General features: G+C 53.6%; 1 protein-coding gene and 1 non-coding gene across 2 annotated transcripts; both read left to right on the top strand.

Annotated features, from left to right (window-relative positions):
* The first annotated feature begins 18 nt into the window (after positions 1-18).
* On the top strand, positions 19-91 carry Trnaa-ugc (transfer RNA alanine (anticodon UGC)). The gene has a single exon. It is a non-coding gene; the product is annotated as a tRNA-Ala (tRNA).
* A 3,605-nt stretch (positions 92-3,696) lies between these two features.
* Positions 3,697-12,128, top strand: LOC124967593 (kallikrein-14-like). The gene is made up of 5 exons (XM_047530041.1): positions 3,697-6,393; positions 7,134-7,305; positions 9,862-10,115; positions 10,216-10,352; positions 10,926-12,128. Exons 1-5 carry the CDS (start codon positions 6,354-6,356, stop codon positions 11,076-11,078), a joined length of 756 nt encoding a protein of 251 aa, XP_047385997.1. The 5' UTR covers positions 3,697-6,353; the 3' UTR covers positions 11,079-12,128.
* Positions 12,129-20,509: the final 8,381 nt, after the last annotated feature.

Below are 20,509 nucleotides of genomic sequence, written 5' to 3'. Positions count from 1 at the left end.
AGAAAATCAGTACAGGGCTGGGATATAGCTCAGTTGGTAGAGTGCTTGCCTTGCAAGCACGAGGCCCTGGGTTCAATCCCCAGCACCGCAAAAAAAAAAGTCAGTTCATAGAACATGAGGGCCACCCGCCGGGGATGAGTGCCACAGAGACCACCATAGCAACAAGAAGCAAACACAGAAAGCAGTTACAGACTAAAATGAGGCATAGGAAGGAGCTCTGCAGGAGGCCAGCACAGTGGCACACAGCTGCGATCCCAGTGCCTTGGGAGACTGAAGCCGGAGGATGGCAAGTGGGAGGCTACCTAACAACCCTGTCTCCAATTTAAAAAGAGCTGGGGCTGGAGCTCGTGGGTGCTCATAGAGCACCCCTGGCTCAACCCCAGCACCAAAAATAAATTTAAATAAGAGGAGGAAAAAGAAAAAGAGGCCTAGATAGAAACTAGAAGAGAATGTCAACTCCAGAGATGATCTGAAGGTGGGCTTCAAGCTGAGATTTAAAGAATGATCACAGGCAGTGGTGGGAAGTGTGTCCCAGGCAGAGGGAACAGCGAAGACAAAGGCCCTGAGGGAAGAAGCTACCCCCCACGTTGAGAACACCAAACTGGTGAGCGCATGAAGGAGGGCGAGATTGGAAGGACAGAAAAGCAGACGCTGGTTGCCTTGGAGGCATTAGGGTCCCAGGACACCACGGATGGGTTGCAAGATGTTGGCTTTCAGCTGCCAAGTGGAGCGTGGCCGGGGCTGGGGTGGAGGAAGAGGTGGGGGTCCAGTGTGGAGGCAGCGAGACCAGTCTGGATGCTCCTGCACCTGTGCAGGTGAGAGATAAGGGCTGGCACCAGGCAACAGAGGATACAGGTGGGTGGATTCTTTGCTGTCTATTTTGGAGCTAAGGTGATAGAAACTGCCAAAGTGGGAGGTGAGAGGACCACTCCCAGCTTCTGACCTGAGCAGCTGAGCAGAGGAATCCGGGAAGACTCAGGGGGAAGGTGGGGAGGACCATGCGTTTGGCTTACGGAGAAATAAACCGGAGCTAGTTGAGACGGGGAAGGGGGCGGAGACACCGTCGCCCGCATCCAGGTGCTGACTCAGACGCCCAGAGATCACCCCAAGAGAGTCTGGGAGACCCGAGAGCCACGTGAGATCAGCAGCAGGGGGTGTCAGTCAGGCGGCCGGGTTCGAATCCCAGCCCGAGTAGGGTTGGGCAACTGACCTCATTCTCTCCATTTCCTCATCTGTAAGACGGCTGTTGCTGTGGGCGCCCCATGACTGGCAGGAGAACAGACCTGGAGCACGGTGGGCGCTGAAGTACTGCCGCCCGAGAGCCCGGGCCCATCGGGAGCTTGCGCTGCCCCACGCGCCCGTTCATGATCCATGGGGGGACCAGGCAAACAGGGCCCCCAACGGCACGGGAGGGACCTTGCACGACCAGACATCTCCACACGAGCTCCTTCTGTCCAGGGCCTGGCTTCTGGATGAGCCCTCTGTGGTGTGTGAGGCCCCCGGCCTCCTGCCCAACAGAGACAGGAACAGGCATCGGCTGGCACTGGCAGTCTGCAGCCCAGCGGAAAGGGGCCCTGATTCCAGCCCCGTCACCTCCACACCAGAGACCACCTCCCCGCACCCTATCCACAGCCACGCCCCCGAAACCCCCGCCCACCGCCCACAGCCTCCCCTGCTCCCGAGCTGTGGCTGCCCTGCTGTGCCTGCTCTCCCTCCCCGGGCGGCCTCACCAGCGAGCCCCCGTTGCCTTCGCTTCCTGACCCCAGGGTCCTCTCCTGGTCCCTGCCCACCCTCCACCCCCCAGTGTCAGCATCCCGGCCGCCTTCACTCGGTGCTGCAGGTGACTTCCCCCTGCCTACATCCAGGCTGCTGGAGAGAAAAGAGAATCAACAAAAGCATCCACCTGCAGGGAAGGGGCCCTTCAAACACTGATCGCCAGTGCCACCCGGACGCCTCCGCCATCCTCGGCCTTCCCGGCCCCACCAGCCCGGTGCCCCGTGAGATGCGCTGGCCCCTGGACAGAGCCGCTGCAGCCTGGCCTCAACTTCCAGCAGCCTGTCCCCTGCCCCGCAAGCCCTCCCCACCCTCTCCTTCTTCCTTCCTGGAAGAAGAAGATGCGCCCTTTTCCAGGACTGATCCCGCCTCCCAGCCAGTTACTCCTTCCGCCCCCTTGTTCTAGAGCATCCGCGCTGCGGTGAAAGCCCTCCGCCTGGGTTCCAATCCTGGCCTGGTGTCTCCACTTAGCCTTGTGCAACTCAGGGGAAGGACCGACATCAGCTGGGCTTCCTTGTCCCTAGGGCGAGGGTCAGAGAGTAGCTCACCTGCCTAGGGGAAGGATCTGGCGAGTGCATTAAAATCCTGTTGGACACACACGTAGGCATGCAAATGAAGCTGGCAATTTGCCATGGGGGACTGTACAAAGAAGTCTTGGGACAGTTGTGAAGTTTGTACACTGCCTCCTGTCCTTTTCAGCAGAGTGACCTTAGCCAAGTGACTTCCTCTCTCTCAGCCTCAGTTTTCCAGTCTGTAAAGTGGGGGCAAGATGGTGCCTATCTTACAGAGCCCAGACTTAACATGACCCACTGCCTTCATCTTCTGTTCTCTTCCAGCCACAGTGGTCTCCTTGCTGGTCCCCAAGCCCACCAGACCCCCTCTACCTCAGGGCCTTTGAATTTACTTTCCCTTTCATACGCCCTTATAACTTGTAGTATTATATTTATTTTCTTTTTCTTCTAGAATATAAGGCAGGGATGTTTTGTTTTGTTTTGTTTTGTTTTGTTTTGTTTTGTTTTAGAGTATTTTGGTTCCAGTTCCAAGAACCATGATGGATAGGTCCATAGTAGGTGGTCAATAAATATTAGTTGAAAGGAGGGAGGGAGAGAAAAGAAGGGTGGGAAAGAGGAAGGGAGAGAAATGGGCAAAGAGGGAGGGAGGAAGCTAACTGCCAGAAAGAACTGAACCAGGTGAGCCGAATGTGACCTGTACATTCAAAAGAATATTATTCAGCCTCGAGAAGGAAGGGAATCTGATAGCTGGGACAGCAGGATGAACCTCCAGGGGCTCATGTGAGGAGAAGTAGGCCAGACTCCGAGGGACAAACCTCATGCGATCCTCTCCTGTGAGACACCCAGCTGGTCAGAGTGACACAGAGAAAGCCCTGCGCAGGGGCGGGAGGCCCGGGAGGTGCTTCGGCAGTGGTGTGTTTTCAGCTGGGTCCGATGGAAAGGCTCTGGGGTGTGGATGCCAGTGAGGCCGCACAACATGATCCTACTGAACTGGACTGAAGAAAGGGGCAAATGGTAATTGTATGTATGCCTTGCAACATTAAACATTAGGAATTTCTTAGACGTTTAAATATTAACCACAGGACTTGGTGAGGCTTCAGGACACCACTCTGCTGGTGTCCTCCCAGCTCTCCAGTAGCTCCTGCCTGGCTTGCCGGAAGCCGTGAGTCTCCCCGGGTCCGCTGCTCTGCGTCCTCCACGTGGCGGGCAGGCGCCTTGCTGACTCCCTGTGGTCTGTGCTGCTGGACCCGCATCACAGCCCTCAGCCGGCAGCCTCCTGAGCTCCAGACCAGAGCGCCCACGAAAATCCCGAGGGGCTCTCTCTCCTCACTCAATCACGAGCCACCCCTCCCCAGCGCCTTCCGCAGGAATCCCCGCCCCTGCAGCGTCTCGCCCCTGACTGCCTCAGACACCTCTCTGCAAGCTCGGCTGTCCCCATCCTCCTGCCAAAGGCCCCCTTCCCCTCCCCCCCCACACACAGCACACACCTCTGGGGAACCCCATGCGTGTTGGCAGAACCCTGGAACCCACTCTGCGACCGGAGCTCCCTCAGGCCCCTCCAGCACAGAGGACACTAGATGGTCTCCTGCTGCCCTGTCGCCCTGTCCCATAGGTGGGGGCTCCTGGAGGGCAGGGGCTACAGCCTTAGGCTCCTTGTTTCACGTACTCTGCATCGTGACAAATGAGATTCCCAGCAGGTGAGGACAGTGGCGAGTGGGATCCCAGGAGTTTAGTCTGATGGGAGAGACCGAGGCCCCCGGGCAGGCTGGTCCTTGGGCTCCACCCCAGTTAGCCAGGCTTCCTTGGAAGCTGCATGGCTAACTTCTCCCAGGGGCACCAGGGCCTTCTGCTCAGCAGGGTGTTCTCATTAGAGAGAGGAATTCTGTTTTGTTTTTCGCTCCTTTATTTTTATGTTTTAGTCCTAGGTGGACACAATACCTTTATTTTATTTTATGTGGTGCTGAGGATCAAATCCAGGCCGTCTGGCGTGGTAGGCGAGCGCTCTACCACTGAGCCACAACCCCAGCCCGTTAGCTCTTTATTCTGAGATAATAAGGCTCTACATCCTCTACGTGAAGTGGCACCTACAGGACAGAGAATTCCGAGTGCCCTCCCCAGCTTCTCCCACTGGTGACATCTTGGTAATTGGAGCCCAGAATCAAAACCAGGAAATCTGTTGTGTGCCTGTACAAATATGTAACAGAAAATCCTATCGTCGTGTGCAACTATACTGCACCGATTTTAGAAAGGGGGGAGATCAACAGTGGGCTGACCAGACCACAGACTTGGTCCCACACCCATCGTTGAAATGCATCTTGGCATGCACGTGCCTTGTCTGGTCACTTTACTGCCTGTGTAAATTCATGTAACCTCCACTGCATCGAGACCCCACACATCTGCCACCAGAGTGACTCCCTGCACCACCTGGCTCCCGCACCCCCAGGATCGTCCTTCTCCCATGAGGGGCGCCGTCTGCTGATGCATCTCGCTCGCCAAGGCTTTCGGATCAAATTGGTGAGGCCCCTAGTTAGCAGAACCGGTTCAGGGGAAACAGAAACTGATACACACAGACTGGGCTAAGCACCTGACCACAGGGACAGCCCAAGCAGGTGCCCGGCAGAGACAGGCCAGGCCTGTGGGCACAGCCCGGGAGGAAAGGGCCTCATCCTGGGTATGGAGGGAGAGTGCAGGCAGCAGCCTCCTGAGTCACTGCGTGGCCAGGCCGGGCTGCCCAGGCCCAGAGACAAATTACATTCATTAGGGGATTTAAGAGGCTGGGGGAGGGGCTGAGGATGGCAGGCCCTCCCCCAAGTTAGGACAGAGCCCCCAGCCCCAGGGCCCCACTGCTGGTTGGCGGGAACCTTCCCGGGTTCTCCCTGAGTCCCCCCCTCCCCTTTTGGAATCTGTCTCCCTGTCTGGGTCTCTGTCTGTCTCTCTGTCTCTGCCCACCTCACTTTGGGTCTCCCCAACCCCGGCACAGAGTTCATGGTAGGGATTCCCAGTTCCTCCTCCTCCCTGCTGGGGCCCCTGTCCCCAACCTCTCAGGACTGTGAGGACCCAAGCCCAGAAAGCAAGGGGACGGGTGCCCAGTGCTGGTACCTGCTGCCCCCTCCCCCTGCTTCGGTTCTCCATCCACCCCTCCCCCTCCTGTCCTGCAGCCCTGCCCCCGTCTGTCCCCTTCACCTGCGGTGCTTTTCCTTCCCTACTCTCTCCAGTTCCTCCATCTCTGCCCCGCTTCCTTGGCCATTGCTGCTGACCTGCCTGGCACCCAGGTGCATCTCTCCGCTGTCCCCCTCCGCCTTGATCTCTTCTTCCCGGCTGCCTCCCCACTTGCCCAGCTACGGGGGCCTTGCTCTTCTTCCTTCCTCTCCTGGCTCCCCTGCCTTCAGCATCCTCTGTCCCTGTACCTCCTGACGTCTCCTGCCGCCTCTCAAGTCTTCTTCCCACCTGCCCTGCAGCCTCACTCTTGCGGGGCGGCCTCCGTCCCTGCCTGTCTCAGCCCCTCCCAGCGCCTTCCTCCAGCCCCCCACCCTGATTTCACCATTCCACCACCAAACCCACCGCTGTCTGGGCTTGGAACCCTCCCTGCGCACCCTGCCCCGGGGTCCTTCTCCCCGGATTCCTTCCAGATTATAGCATCTGTCATCAGGGCAGGTTCTCCCTAAGACTCCGGCTGCTCCCCTGGCCTGAGAGAGGAGGGAGGGAGGCAGGGAGTCCTGGAATGGAAACTAGGCAATAAAAACAGAAATGTCAGAAGGGCGGTGAGGGGGGGCAGGGCCAGCCTCTCAGACGGGATAAAAGGCTTTGTGGCGTGACTGGGAAGAGACACCACCCCTGCTACTTCTTGCATCGTGCAAGAGGGACGGAGCCTGCTCAGCATCCTTCCTCCTGCCCTGAGGAGCCCCTGGACCCCGCCCTCTGGGGCTCTGGCCTCTTGCCTTTGCCCCTCTCCATGTCTCTGAGGGCCTCAGTGTGAGTGGCCCTCACAGCCGTCCTCCCAGCCCCAGGTCTGGGCTCCTTCTCTCCCATTTGCTCTGCATTTGCCGAAGGCTGACCCGAAGCCCCAGAATGTTCCTTCTGCTGACAGCACTTCAGCTCTTGGCTGTAGGTAAGAGAACAGTGGGGGTATGGCGGGGGTTCCCTGGAGGCTCTGGGAAGAACTAGGAGGCTCAGGGGCCTGGTGAGAGAGAGGAAGGGGTGGTTTGGGGGCCATGGCGGAGGCATGTGCTCACTGGAGGCTGAAGTTCCAAGTTGTAGAGACTCTGGGAAGGGTGGGGATGGGGAGAGAGGCAGGTATGGGAGGTGGGAGGGGAACTAAGGACCTGAGGGAAACTCCAAGGCCTGAGTGGGTCCTATCAGCACAGACGACCATGGGGCTCTCCTTGGTCAAGTCGAGGAAGAAATGGCTTGTTGTCCGAGCACAGGTGGAGGAGGGTAGGGCTGGTGGGTCCTTGGCAGAGCGTGTAGGGTCAGGCAGTAGAGACTGGGGCCACACTGAGTGGCAGGGCTGGGGAGAGACAGGGAGCTCCTTGGACGAGTTCAGGAAGGACTGATGGGGGGCGAGAGAAGTGAGGGGAGACTCATGAGGGGGACGGAGTCCAGGGCTGTAGATGCAGTGAGGCCTGAGGAGGTTGCTGTGGAAACAGTAGATACTGAGGAGGAGACGAGGGGGAGGGGTCAGAAGACTCCCTGGTGGTGTCAGGGCAATAATGGGGACAATGTTGGACACAGATCACACTGGGTGGGGCAGAAAGAATGAGCGATTCAGGGATTAGGCCAAAGGCAGGGGCAGAGTGGGGAAGTAGGAACCTTTGTCCACCAGCCTTCCCCTCCCCACCCCACTCCTAGGCCCGGCAAGGAGCCAAGGGGATGATAACAAGATCATCGGTGGCTACACGTGCATCCAGAACTCGCAGCCCTGGCAGGCCGCACTGCTGGCGGGTGCGGGGCGCCGCTTCTTCTGTGGAGGGACCCTGCTGTCAGACCGCTGGGTCATCACTGCCGCACACTGCGCCCGCCCGTGAGTGAGCCCCCCCATTCTTATGCCAAGTGAGTCCAGGGTCGAGAGCCCCAGAGCCCAGCTGAAAACCCAGTGTGGTAGCCGGGTCCTCTTTTGGGGTTTAGAGAAAAGCCTGAAAGGAAAGAGCTCACAGCGTGGAGTCCCGCCATAAATCCTGAACTCAGGTGAGATTCTGAGAGCCAGCTGGCATCTTAGAACCCATAATGCAGCTCAGAGCCTGAGACGTAACCTGGAGATCCATACAGGACCCAGTTCCACTTCAAGACCAGTAGCCCCTTCCAGATGGGTGACTGAACTCGGGCACAGTCTACATTCAGAAACTCAGGACACTCCCTGGAACCCAGAGCCCAGTTCAGAACTTAAAGTCTAGACGTAAACCCAGAACCCATCTTAAAGCAGGGATATGCAAATGTAAGAATAGAGTCAGGAATCGGAGTTGATTCCCATCAAAGGTTTGATTCACAGTCTGACTACAATCATCTTTGAGCATCCGGAACCCAGATGCTCCCAGTACCCTGGCAGAGCAGTAAAGCCCTGGCTGAGGGGCAGGGGGGTGGCACTGAGAGGTTACAGGGAGGTCCATCCTCCACCAACACCCAGGAGTCCAGAACCTAGTCCTGTTCCCTCAGACCCAGGGGTCCAGGCCCAGCCTTCCTCCCTCTGACCCAGGGGTCCAGGCCCAGCCTTCCTCCCTCTGACCCAGGGGTCCAGGCCCAGCCTCCTACCTCAGACCCAGGGATCCAGGCCCAGCCTCCTCCCTCAGACCCAGGGATCCAGGCCCAGCCTCCTCCCTCAGACCCAGGGGTCCAGGCCCAGGCCTCCTCCCCCAGACCCAGGGGTCCAGGCCCAGGCCTCCTCCCTCAGACCCAGGGGTCCAGGCCCAGCCTCCTTCCTCAGACCCAGGGGTCCAGGCCCAGCCTCCTACCTCAGACCCAGGGATCCAGGCCCAGCCTCCTCCCTCAGACCCAGGGATCCAGGCCCAGCCTCCTCCCCCAGACTCAGGGGTCCAGGCCCAGCCTCCTCCCCCAGACTCAGGGGTCCAGGCCCAGCCTCCTCCCTCAGACCCAGGGATCCAGGCCCAGCCTCCTCCCTCAGACCCAGGGGTCCAGGCCCAGCCTCCTCCCTCTGACCCAGGGGTCCAGGCCCAGCCTCCTCCCTCAGACCCAGGGATCCAGGCCCAGCCCTCCCTCTCTTAGACCCAGAGTTTAAATACCAGAATGCTGACCATAATCTAAAACTCCATAAGAGCCTAGAGCCCCTCCCAAATCTCGGGCCAGAGCCAAGAACCCAAACCCCAGCCCTGAAGTCAAAGTCCAGGCTAGAGCTCCCCTAGCCTACAAGCCAGATTAATGCCATACACTGAAGTTCAATCTAGAACCTGGAGATTAGAGCCAGCACCAAGTCTAGGACACAATGCTCAGAGTGAAAGGCAGCTTCTAGAACCTTGTATCCAAGAGATGATCTAGAGCCCCACGTGAGAGGAGGGCCCAGAACAGAGTCTACAATCAAAGCCCAGACTGTAACTGTCATTCACTCTGACATGGAGCCTGGCCTAGAATCAAGAGTTCAGAACACCCTGGGGATGTGGCTCAGTGGTAGAGAGCTTGACTAGCATGCACGGGGCCCTGGGTTCCATCCCCAGTAATCCCTAGTAATGCAAGAAAAGGAAAACGTCAGAACAATATTTAGAAGCCTGAGCCCAAGCAGAGAGTAGGGCTCAAGCCGTCATCTGAAACCCAGGTCACAAACAAAAGCTTAGTCCGGAGCCCAGCACTCCACCTGGAAATGAGCTCTACCAGAGTCCAGAATCCCTTAGTCACGTTGCTAAACATGGAACCCCTAGCCCCCCTGAAAACTGAAAGCTCACATCAGAATCTGGAAAGTGTGCCATCATTCAGATTTGATGCAGAATCCTGATTTTGGCCCAGAGTCAAAACTCGAAGCTATCAGGACCCCAGGATCCCGGCTGGAATTGGGATGGAACCTTCTCCAGCATTATCAGTCCTGACGAGCCCAGAGCCATGACCTGGGGTCTCATTGAGGCCTCAAAGCATATAACCCTGCATAGACCCTGGAACAGAGTGGAGAACTGTCACCACCTTATACCCAAGCCAGGAGCCAGAGCACAGCTCAGGAGAGGAGGGCAGGTGAGGACGGGCTAAAAGAGAAGATGCCCAGAGCACACCTGTAATCCCAGCACCTAGGGAGGCTGAGGCAGGAGGATTGCAGGTTCAAGTCTAGCTTCAGCAAATTAGTGAGGCCCTCAACAATTTGGTGAGAACCTGTCTCAAAAGAGAAAATAAAGAAGGCTGGGGATGTGGCTTAGTGGTTGAACGCTCCTGGGTTCAATCCCTGTTACCAAAAAAAAAAAAAGAGAAAGAGAGAAAAAACTCAAACCAAGAGAGAGGGCACAGGAGGCCAGCAAATGCTCAGCCTGCAGTTAGAGGGAGGCAGGTTAGACTTAGGGGAAACATCGCCCAGGGAGGGACAGGGCTGGAGGCGGGAGGGGACCAAGGTCCACTGTAAGCGGCCTGACTCTGGGGTGTCACGGGCCAGGATCCTTCAGGTGTCCCTGGGCAAGCACAACCTGAGGAGGTGGGAGGCTACCCAGCAGGTGCTGCGTGTGACCCGCCAGGTGCCACACCCTGGCTACCGCTCCCGGACCCACGACAATGACCTGATGCTGCTGAGGCTAGAGAAGCCGGCACAGCTCGGGAGGGCAGTGAGGCCCATCCCCGTGGCCCAGTCCTGTGCCAGCCCTGGGACGGCCTGCCGGGTGTCAGGCTGGGGGACCACATCCAGCCCCGTGGGTAAGGACGCCTGCACCCCGGGAAGAGGAGCCAGGGCCTGTGGGAGGCGGGCTGGGGCCGCCCGGGTCTCACTGGGCCCTCTCCCGCTGCCTGCCCGCAGTCAGGTACCCCACGGCTCTGCAGTGCGTGAACATCAACATCTCCTCCGAACAGCAGTGCCGCAAGGCCTATTCTGGAGCCATCACCTCCGGCATGGTCTGTGCCGGGGTCCCCCAGGGCGGGAAGGACTCGTGTCAGGTGAGGCCCAGGCTGTGAGCTGGAGGGTGGGGATTGTCTGGAGCTGGGCCTTTGGTACCACGGAACCTGGGCAGCAAGAAAGCCCACAGAGGTGGTCTGGAGAGGGAAGGCCGGGGACCCAGAGGGCCAGGCTCCCCTGCCTCCCGGCCTGCGCCCCTTCAGACGGACACCGTCACGTCATGACTGTTTCCTCATCAGTCAAATGGGTGACAGCTGTCAGGGTAGTTGATGGAACTGGACACGGTAGTCAGTGGGAAGTGGACAGAGGGCGCCATCGTGCCCACACAGGAGGTTGGGGGAGGTTTGGGGAGGTGCGGGGCCTTGGGAGGGCTGAACCATCGCAGTGGAGCTGGTGTGAGACAGACACAGCTTTCTGAGGATGGAGCAGAGATGGAGAGGGCCCTGTGACCCCAAGGGACCGAGGCCGGCCCAGGACTGGGTGGTGACAGTGCAGCACCCTGGGAAGGGGGAGGCAAGTGCCCCTTGCCCCTGGCCTGAGCGCTCAGCACGGGTCTGAACCCTGGGCAGCTCAGCCACCTCCCTCCCCATCCGCACCTCTGTCCCTCCTCTCAGGGTGACTCCGGGGGACCCCTGGTGTGTGGAGGACAGCTCCAGGGCCTGGTGTCCTGGGGGATGGAGCACTGTGCCAAGCCCGGCTACCCAGGGGTCTACACCAACCTCTGCAAGTACCAAAACTGGATCCGGGAAACGATTCAGAGTGGTTGATCATCCACGTGACCGTTCCTCAGCTGCCCCACGTGCCTCCGCAGCCCCTGCTGCCCCGGCTGGGACCCCAGCACCCTACTCTCTGCCGGGGTCCAGCCTCGTGGTTCTGCCCCCACCCCCACCCCCAGCATCAGGCACAGGGGGCAGGGAGGGACGCAGCATCTGAACTGGCATCGTATTTCAAAGAAGACAACTTTCAAAAATCTCAGTGTCTCTAACACCCAAAGAAATGACAATAATAAAACAGAGTAATCCCAAATTTCATTCACCCTTCATTTAGTTCATTTGAGAAACAAGGACACAGTGGGCCCCATGGAGGGGGCTGCCTGTCTCAGGCGGGTGCTGGTCCCTGGGGAATCAGCACTGCTGGGCCACCTGGAGCCCACTGCCTCCCTCACCCCCTGTCCAGAGAGCCGGGTCCAGGGCGAGGCATCGCCCGGCTTCCTGGAAGCCATGCACATGCACCGGCCCTCCTGCTGCAAGGCAGGTCGCAGGCGTGGAGAGCTGAGTGACGCACCCTTGAGGTGAAGGTCTGGCAAAGCCCTCCTCTCCTCTCAGGTTTGAAACTTATTTTTGCCCTTCCTCCCGGGTTGCATAATCCTCCCTCCCCACAGGGAATTCCACGCATCCTGGGAAAACACGCAGGGTCACCTCGAGTTTTCCTACGTTACATGACACCCTGGGTTGGGGATCTCATTCTCTATCTTACTTTCAGCGACTACTGATTGCACGCCTATCCTGACCAAAGCCTTGCCCCGTTTACTGGGTGCCTGTTGTATACCAGGCATCGTCTTGGGAGCTGGGCGTGAGTGGGAACCCCGTCTGCACACAGCCTGTGTTCTAGCAGGGGCAACAGGCAGGGAACAACAAGATAAAAATAAAGCAGAGTTCCTATGAGTCAAAAGGCCGTTAAACTTGGACGGGGTGGCAGGCCGGGTGCGTGCCAGAGCCAGCTCCTACCAGCTCCTAGTGCCTGCCGGAGATCTTCAGGAATTTTAAAAGCCAGCTGCTAAATACAGCCATTATTAAAAATTGAGTTACATAAAGTTACAATTGGGTAATTTATTAAATAAAGTCAATAAATACAACATCTGTTCCTAATTATTTAAACTATATCTGTGATCTGGGGTTGTTTCTGTCCCCTGTACCACATTGGCACTGATGAGCTTCTACAGTTGGGAAGAGTCCCAACTGTGTCCAGTGAGGTCACGTGGGTAGATTGATGGCAACCAAAGTGTATTTGCACCACAAGAGCTGACCAAGGCGGCAGATGCACGCGCAGAGGGTTGTTTTTTTTTTTTTCTCAGCGAGCCATTGCTAAGCCTTCCCCCATGAAGCCTGGACGGGTCTGCGGGGAATGAGCTCGGCCATCTTAGCGTCTGTCTTCTCCAAATTCTGTGTCCCAATCCTACGGAGTTCAGATACAGCACGATGTCGCACTGGCCTCAGGTTCTGTTGGGGGCGGCGCCGGACTGGGGCGCTCCCAGGTGGTCTGGAATCTGCTTATTCGCCGTAGCTGCGCAAAGGAGGGCTGGGAATCGAGGCCGGGCCTCCGTGCCTCCCAGCGCCCTCCTGCCTGGTAAGCGCTGTTCTCAGTGCCCCACTCTTGAGGTCCCCCAGGAAAGTGGGATCTGCAGTGATCGTTTTTCTGCATCCGGCTCATTTCACTTAGCACGTCCTCCAGGTCCGTCCCTGTCGCCACAGGAAGAACCCTCTTTGATACACATCCATGACCCCTTGAGCACTTGATGCTCAGTGGACACCAAGGTTGTTTCCATATGGTGACTCTGGTGGATGATGCCACCATGAACAAGGGTGTGCAGAGCTCTGTGATGGGGACTTCACTTCCTTGGGCTGCCTACCCAGAAGAGGGGCTGCTGAATCACCCAGCACCTCTATGTCTAATTTTTTGAGGAACCTCAGGCTGTTTCCATAACTGGCTGTTCTATGTTCCTACAGCAGTGTAGGGGGGGTCCCTTCCCCCACATCCTGGCCAGTCCAGGTCACCCCTTGTCTCCCAGGCAATATCACAATTTGCTTTAACCTGGTGATTAGTTGGTGACACTGAGCATCTTTGCATATATCTCTCAGCCATTTGTGTCTTGAGAAATGTCTATTCAGGACCTTGGCCCATTTTTTAGTTGGATTACTTGTTATCTTACTATTGGGCTCCTTTACTATATGTTTAGATACTAACTTCATCTGATAGATGTCTCCTAATATTTTCTCCACTCCATAGGTTCTCTTCACTCTTCACTCTGATTGTTTACCTTGCTGTGTGGAAGATTTTAGTTTGATGTGATCCCTAGTGTCTTTTTTTTTTTTTTTTTTTTTTTTTTCATTGCCTATGACTTGGGGGTCACATCCAAAAAATCACTGCCTGGACAATGCCAAGAAGTTTTCTCCCGTGTTTTCTTCTGGTAATGTTAGACTTTCAGGTCCATTTTGAGTTGTTTTTTGTGTATGGTGTGAGACAGGGATTCAATTTCATTCTTCTCCATGAGGACATTCAGTTTTCCCAAAAGCACTCGTTGGGGACTGTCCTTTCTCCATTGTGTTCTTGGCATCTTTGTTGAAGATAACTTGACAGTAAATGCATGGATTTATTAGACTGTCTATTCTGTTCCATTGATCTCCATGTCTGATTTCATGCTGGTATCATACTGTTTTGATTATGTGGATGAGTAGCAGATTTTGAAATCAGGCACTGTGATGCCTATACTTTTGTTCTTTGCTTTGGCTATTCAATTATTTTTGTGCTTCCATGAGTTTTAGGATTATTTTTCCTATTTTCTGTGAAAATGTCATTGGGTTGACAGGGATTGCATTAAATCTGTAGACCACTCTGGTCAGTATGAACATTTTAACGATATAATTTTTTCAAGTCCATGAACATGGGCTATCTTCGCGTTGATTTGTTTCATCTTCAATTTCATCCGTGCTTTATAGTTTTCAGTACACAGATCTTTCACCCACTTGGTTGAATTTATTCCTAGGTATATTGTTGTTTCTGATGCTATTATAAATGGGATTGTCTTCTTAGTCTTCTTCTGATAGTTTGTTGTTAGTGTTTAGAAACACAACTGAATTTTTGGATGTTGATTTGGTATTGTGCAACTTTACTGAATTCATTTACCAGTTCTCATGATTTTTTTTGGTGGACTCCAGCGTTTTCTAGATATAAGATCAATGTCATCTGAAAACAGAGACAATTTTATTTCTCCCTTTCAGATTTGTAGGTCTAATTGCTCTGTCCAGGACTTCCACTACTATACTGAATAGAAATACCAACAGTGGAGCTGAGGGTGTAACTCAGTGATAAGCTGTGTGCTTAGCATTCATGAAACCCTGGTTTGACTCCCAGCACCACAAAAAGGAAGGAAGGAAGGAAGGAAGGAAGGAAGGAAGGAAGGGAGGGAGGGAGGGAGGGAGGGAGGGAAAGGGGAAGGGGAAGGGGAAGGGGAGTGGTGACAGTGAGCCTCCTTGTCTTGTTCCTGATCTCAGAGGAAAAGCTCTCAACTTTTCACCATGGAGTCTTGTCATATATGGCCTTTTGTATGTTGGAGTGTATTACTTCTATACATAATCTGTCAAGGATCTTTTTTTTGAAAGGATTTTGTGTTATGTCAAGTGATTTTTCTGTATCTAGTGAGATGATTACATTATTTTGTCCTTCCTTCTGCTGACTTGGCACATCACATTTATTGATTTGCATACACTGAGCCATTTTTGCTCCCAGGGATAAATCCTGCTTGATCACCTTTTATTACGCTCTGAATTCTGTTTCTTAAGCATTTTGTTGAGGACTTTGCATCTATGTTCAATAGGGATATTGGCCTATAATATTCCTGTCTTACGGTGTCCATGTCTGGGTCTGTGGAGGATGCACCTTCTGTGTCAAGATGATAGACACACATACTGTGACTCCATATGCGGCAGCCACACAAGCTCTGTGGGAGGAAGGAGATGGAAGAAGTTCCATAGCTCGGTAGCTTCAGCCCTGATGAGATGATTCAGGCCATGCAGTTAATAATCTGCCTGCATCCTTCTGTAAAATGAGGTGAAAGTAGTTTAATGCAATTTCCAACTTACCAACCCAGCTGTGGCGGTTGAATACCATATTTTATTGATTCTAAGATGTACATTCTGTTCACATTTTAACATCTTTGGAATTAGGTGGCATCTCACAACTAGTTGAGCACTAGGTAATGACATCATGTCATAATTTAACTGGCAGCTCCTTTCTCTTTCTTAGTAGGGTATAAAATAATACTTCAAATGCAATCAGCAGCCGTCTTGTATTCAATGAAATAGGGCATGAAAGAAGGGAGGTGTAGGTGAGGAGTCACACTGTAGAAGTAAATAGGTTTTCAGACTTCACCAAATGCTTTTTTAACAAAAAGAACCATTTGTTCATCTCACTTATTGCTTCTTACTATCCCGCCTTCCTCCAGACATGTGCTGGCCAATATGGTAGCCATTAGATCTGTCATGTGGTCATTTAATTTTTAATTAAAACTAGCTTAAATTAGATCCATTTAAAAATGTGATTCCTTAGTTATACTTACTGAGGTACTCAGTAACCATATGTGTTGTGTCAAGTGATTTTTCTGTATCTAGTGAGATGATTACATTATTTTGTCCTTCCTTTTGCTGACTTGGCACATCACATTTATTGATTTGCATACGTGGTCAGTGGCTACCAGGGCAGATGCAGATTATTTCCATGATGTCTGAAAGTCCTATTGGATGAGACTGCTCTAGTTTATACCTTCACTTCTCATAATGTGGTCCAGGGAACAGAATTAAGGGATTTCTGGAGCTTATTAGGAGTGTAGAGCCTTGGACCTCACTCCAGGTCAATTAAATCAGAATCTGTGTCATAACAAGACCCCCAAAAGATTCCATGCATGTTAAAGTTGGAGAAACATCACTCATTGGGTATATCCACCACGTTCAATGACCCAATCCCCCAGTGAAGGACACCTAGGTTCCCTCCAGAGCAACAGGGAAGTGAATTTTTTTAACGTGTCACTAATGTGCCTATAGAAGACTCTAGAATATGCACGGAGGAAAGAGACCACTGAACCAAAAGACCTACCTTCAATCAGTTTTACCAAATACTGGCAGGTTTTCTTTTCTAGCATTCATGAAACCCTGGTTTGACTCCCAGCACCACAAAAAGGAAGAAAGGAAGGAAGGAAGGAAGGAAGGAAGGAAGGAAGGAAGGAAGGAAGGAAGGAAGGAAGGAAGGAAGGAAGGAAGTGGGAGGGGAGGGGAGGGGAAGGGGAAGGGGAGTAGTGACAGTGAGCCTCCTTCCTTGTCTTGTTCCTGATCTCAGAGGAAAAGCTCTCAACTTTTCACCATGGAGTCTTGTCATATATGGCCTTTTGTATGTTGGAGTGTATTACTTCTATACATAATTTGTCAAGGATCTTTTTTTTTTTGAAAGGATTTTGTGTTGTGTCAAGTGATTTTTCTGCATCTAGTGAGATGATTACATTATTTTGTCCTTCCTTCTGCTGACTTGGCACCTCACATTTATTGCAGTTCCTTCCTACACTCTTAACAATGTAGTTCATGTATTCATTCAGAAAATATTAATCTCATCCTAGTGTGTGCCAGGTATTGTTCTATAAATAAAACGGTTAAACACTTTGACTCTCTGCGAGTTATATCCTAGAGGGAAGGCGAAGGCAGGCAAGAAATCAATGGATAAGTAAAACAAAGTCTGAGAGATGAGAGTAAGTACCTCAGAGGAAAAGAGAGAGGATAAAGAATGTCAGAGAGGAGTTTCAATTGGTTATGCAAGTCAGCAGGCCTGGGTTGTCCAAACTCCACACGTTACAAAGAAAGGGTTGGCCCTTGCTTGGATTCTGGGAGATAAACTGCAAATCCTTGAAATATCCTGCCTGATAATAGTGCCTTTGTTTACCTTGGGGCCTTTGGCCATGCCAGATAATCTATACAGATTTATAGTGGGGACATGAATGTTGTATCAGTTTGACCTCTGGAGAATCTGAATACTAAAGTCAGCCACGTAGGCAGGAAGCCATGTCTACATTAACAGCCCCCAAGGAAAACCCTGGACAGGAAGGCCAGGTGAGCTTCCGCTGTTGGCAATACTCTGTATCTGTTGCACTTGATTGCTGGGAGGTCAAAGGACTGCCCACATGACTTCACCAGGGCAGAACAAGTGGAAGTTCTTGCCTAGTCATGGACTCTGCCCCATGACCCTTTCCTTTGTTGACTGATGGATGGATGGATTGATTGATTGAAATTATAGTACCAGGGATGAGAACCAGGGCCTTGCACATGCCAGGCAAGACCTCTACCACTGTGCCACATCCCCAAGCCCCTTGGCTGATTTTAACTGTATCCTTTCTCCATAATAAACCAAAACTATAGTAGTTTTCTGAGTTCTGCGATGCCTTCTAGTGAATCATGGAAACTGTTCTGGGGACCCCTGACAACAGTGGTCAAAGTCTTCATGGAGCAGATGACAAGAAGAAGCTGCATGGGCTCTAGGTATAAAGTTCCAAGCTAGAGCATGCCTGGCATGAGAGGGCAGGAGGAGGGGAAGGGGCAGAGACGAGGCCGGGAGAAGTGGGGCCAGGTGCTCCACAGCATATGTGCTGCCATAAGCAGACCTGACTTTCGTCACGCGCCACTGGAGGGCCACCAGAGGATTTTGGGTACAAGAGTGACCTTCTCTGAGGTACATTCTACAAGGTCACACCAATTGCTATGCTGAAAATAAAGTATGGGCGGGTGGGGACAGGAGCAAAGAGACCAGACAGGAAACAAGTGGTAACCCAGCTGAGGTATAAGGGTAGCTGGGACAAGGACAGAAAGTAGTGAGCAGTGGATCCGCTCTGGATCTGTTTTGAAGGTGGAGCTGACAAGACTTGGTTATAATATGGACTTGGGATATGAGAAAAGGAAGTCAAGGGCAAGACCAATATTTTGGGCCAAGTCACGAAAAAATGGCATGACCATCTACTGAAAAGATAAAGGCTACAAGAAGAACACATCTGGAACAGGAGAGGGGTGGAGAACGGCGGTCTGGTTTTGAGCATGGAGATGTTGAGTAGGCAGTTGGATATGAAGTCCAAAGTTCAAGAGCAAGGTCTGGCTGGAGACATTAAATTTGAGAGTCATCAGCATGTAGATGGTATTTAAGGCCATGCAGCCAGATGAGATCACCAAGGGAGTGAGTGTAGACAGAAGAGAGAAGAGGCCTGAGGAGCCGGCACTGGGGCGCTCCACCATGTAGACACTGGGAGACAAGGAGCAACCAGCGCCAGACACCAAGAAGAGCCAGTGAATTCTGGGAAAACAGGAGAGCCTAGTGGCCCAGAGATGAGGAAATCAGCTGTTTGAAGGCGCAGGGAGCGATCCAGTGGTTAAACACTGCTGAGGACGCAAGTAAGATGGAGTCTGCAGAGCTGGCCACTGGACTCAGCAGCACGGAGGTCACCAGTGCCCTTCGCAGGGGTCCAGCTGGTAGAGCCCCCACAGAGCAGTCTCCAGGGAGAAAGGGAGGAGAGGACTGCAGACAGGGAGTGTAGCCACCTGTTAGAGAAGGAAAGCAGCGGAGGCAGCAGAACCAGACAGGAGGGTAGAAAGAAGGCGATTTTTTTTTTTTTTAATGGTAATCATTGTTCTTTTGGTGAAATGTGGGAGAAACCGTAGCATGTTTCTGCATTAGCGGGACTGCTCGTTAGGGAAGAAGATAATTGGTGATACTAGCAAGAGCGGAACTGCTGGCGGGAACAAGGTCCTGGAAAGGTCAGGAGGGACGGGTACTGAGCAGAGTGGAGGGGCTACCTCAGGCGCAGGTGCAGACTGCTCACCTGAGAAAGGAGAGCAGGCAGGGGAGGCGGGCACAGATGCAGGTAGGTGGCGAGAAGGACCTTTCTGATTCTGGCTATTCTCATGGGAGAAGAGTGGTCTGTGGATGCACTGGGACAAGTGGTCAACTTCCTGAGGGACAGGGCTCTAAAGAAGAATCCATGTCTCTGAACTTGGGCATCCATCCCTCCGAGCATCTGGTGTCTCCCTGGGTTCTCAGCCTTCCAGCCTCTGTGGCTCTGGGCTTCTGTCTGTCTGCGTCTCCTCTGTCCTCTCCCACCGCCCTGTTTATCCTCCCGTCTTTCTGTCTCCCCCTCCCTCCATGTTCACATGGGGGCCCCTCCTCTGGGCCTGGGTGTGGGGCTGACTTTCTCGTCCCAGACAGCACTTCCAACCAGAACTTCCAGTTTCTGCTTGACAAAGAATCCCATTCTGAAGCCAAGCTAGGGTGGGGCCTCCTCAGGGAACCTCAGGCTGCCTCCATCTCCAGCTTCACTGATTCACAAGCACACTTGTGGCCCTCAGCCCAGGCCACGCTCTATTCTAAGCACCTGCAGATATTAACTCATTATTTAACTCATCTCTACGAGGGAGATGCTGTAGATGATGCCACTCAACAAATGGGGACACTGAGGCACAGAACAGCCACCTCACCTGCACTCAGGAGCTCCACTAGGAACACTACCTCTTCTTCTAGTTCTTTCTTTCTCCAGCCCTGCTCTCTCTATACCTGGATCCATGAGGGAGCATACCTGGATTTGGTCCAGTTTGTGTGTGACTTTCAGCCGTGGGCTCCTCCTTACCTTGTTAATCAAGTGAGGAGGTGGAAAGAACCCAGCCCTCGGTGGATCCATGACCTCACTTCAACGCGAGCCAACCCGAGCCCTGCCAATCATAACCCCTAATATCAACACTGACCTGGCACTCACCCCTCAGCAAATGCCAAGACCAGCCACCCCCACTCCAGGCTCCAGCCCCTCCCATGTGAGAAAGCTTCTCTGGAAGCATGGACCCAGGCCACAAGAGGGCACAGGTACCCCGACTTCCCACACAGCCAGTCACCTCACTTCACCTGGCACCCTCCCTCCTGCCGCCCCACTTGACCCCCACTCCATTCAAAAGGAATGAACCTGGCACCCACTCCAGGCCCTGCCCTGCGAGGTGGAGGAAGTCCAGGGCGGGGAGGACAGGAGCCTTTCTGTCACCTTAAGAAGAAGTCACAGCTCTGACCCAGCCCCCCACACATGCACGAAAACCTACTCCAACACAGAGCACTTCCTGTCTAGTCCTTATCACCAAAGGTGACCGCAGCGCCAAATCAACCATCTCAACACCTCCCCAACCAGGACCTCAACCTCGACTCCAAATCCAGCCCCAACCAATAGGAGCCCATCAACAACATTATCCCCATGTCCCTCCCACCTACAGCCCAATCCTATCCCAAAAGTCAACTCCAGTGCCACCTACAACCCCACAACATCCTTATCCAATGGCTATCCCCCCCGCCAAAGCCCTGGCACTCCAGTACTGACCCCAAACCCATCATAAGTCGAATCCACACTTTCTTCCTAGTGAAG

This window comes from Sciurus carolinensis, chromosome 16 (genome assembly GCF_902686445.1).
Source record: "Sciurus carolinensis chromosome 16, mSciCar1.2, whole genome shotgun sequence".
In the NCBI taxonomy this organism is placed as follows: domain Eukaryota; kingdom Metazoa; phylum Chordata; class Mammalia; order Rodentia; family Sciuridae; genus Sciurus; species Sciurus carolinensis.
Note: the sequence above shows the minus strand (reverse complement) of the source record. Positions and strands in the feature narration are given on the sequence as shown.

Bases quoted from the DNA above. Each gene is read 5' to 3' on its own strand.
- LOC124967593 (XM_047530041.1), top strand. From the start codon at position 6,354: ATGTTCCTTCTGCTGACAGCACTTCAGCTCTTGGCTGTAG. The intron at 7,306-9,861 runs GTGAGTGAGCCC...GTCACGGGCCAG, and splicing joins GCCGCACACTGCGCCCGCCC to GATCCTTCAGGTGTCCCTGG. The intron at 10,353-10,925 runs GTGAGGCCCAGG...CCCTCCTCTCAG, and splicing joins GCGGGAAGGACTCGTGTCAG to GGTGACTCCGGGGGACCCCT.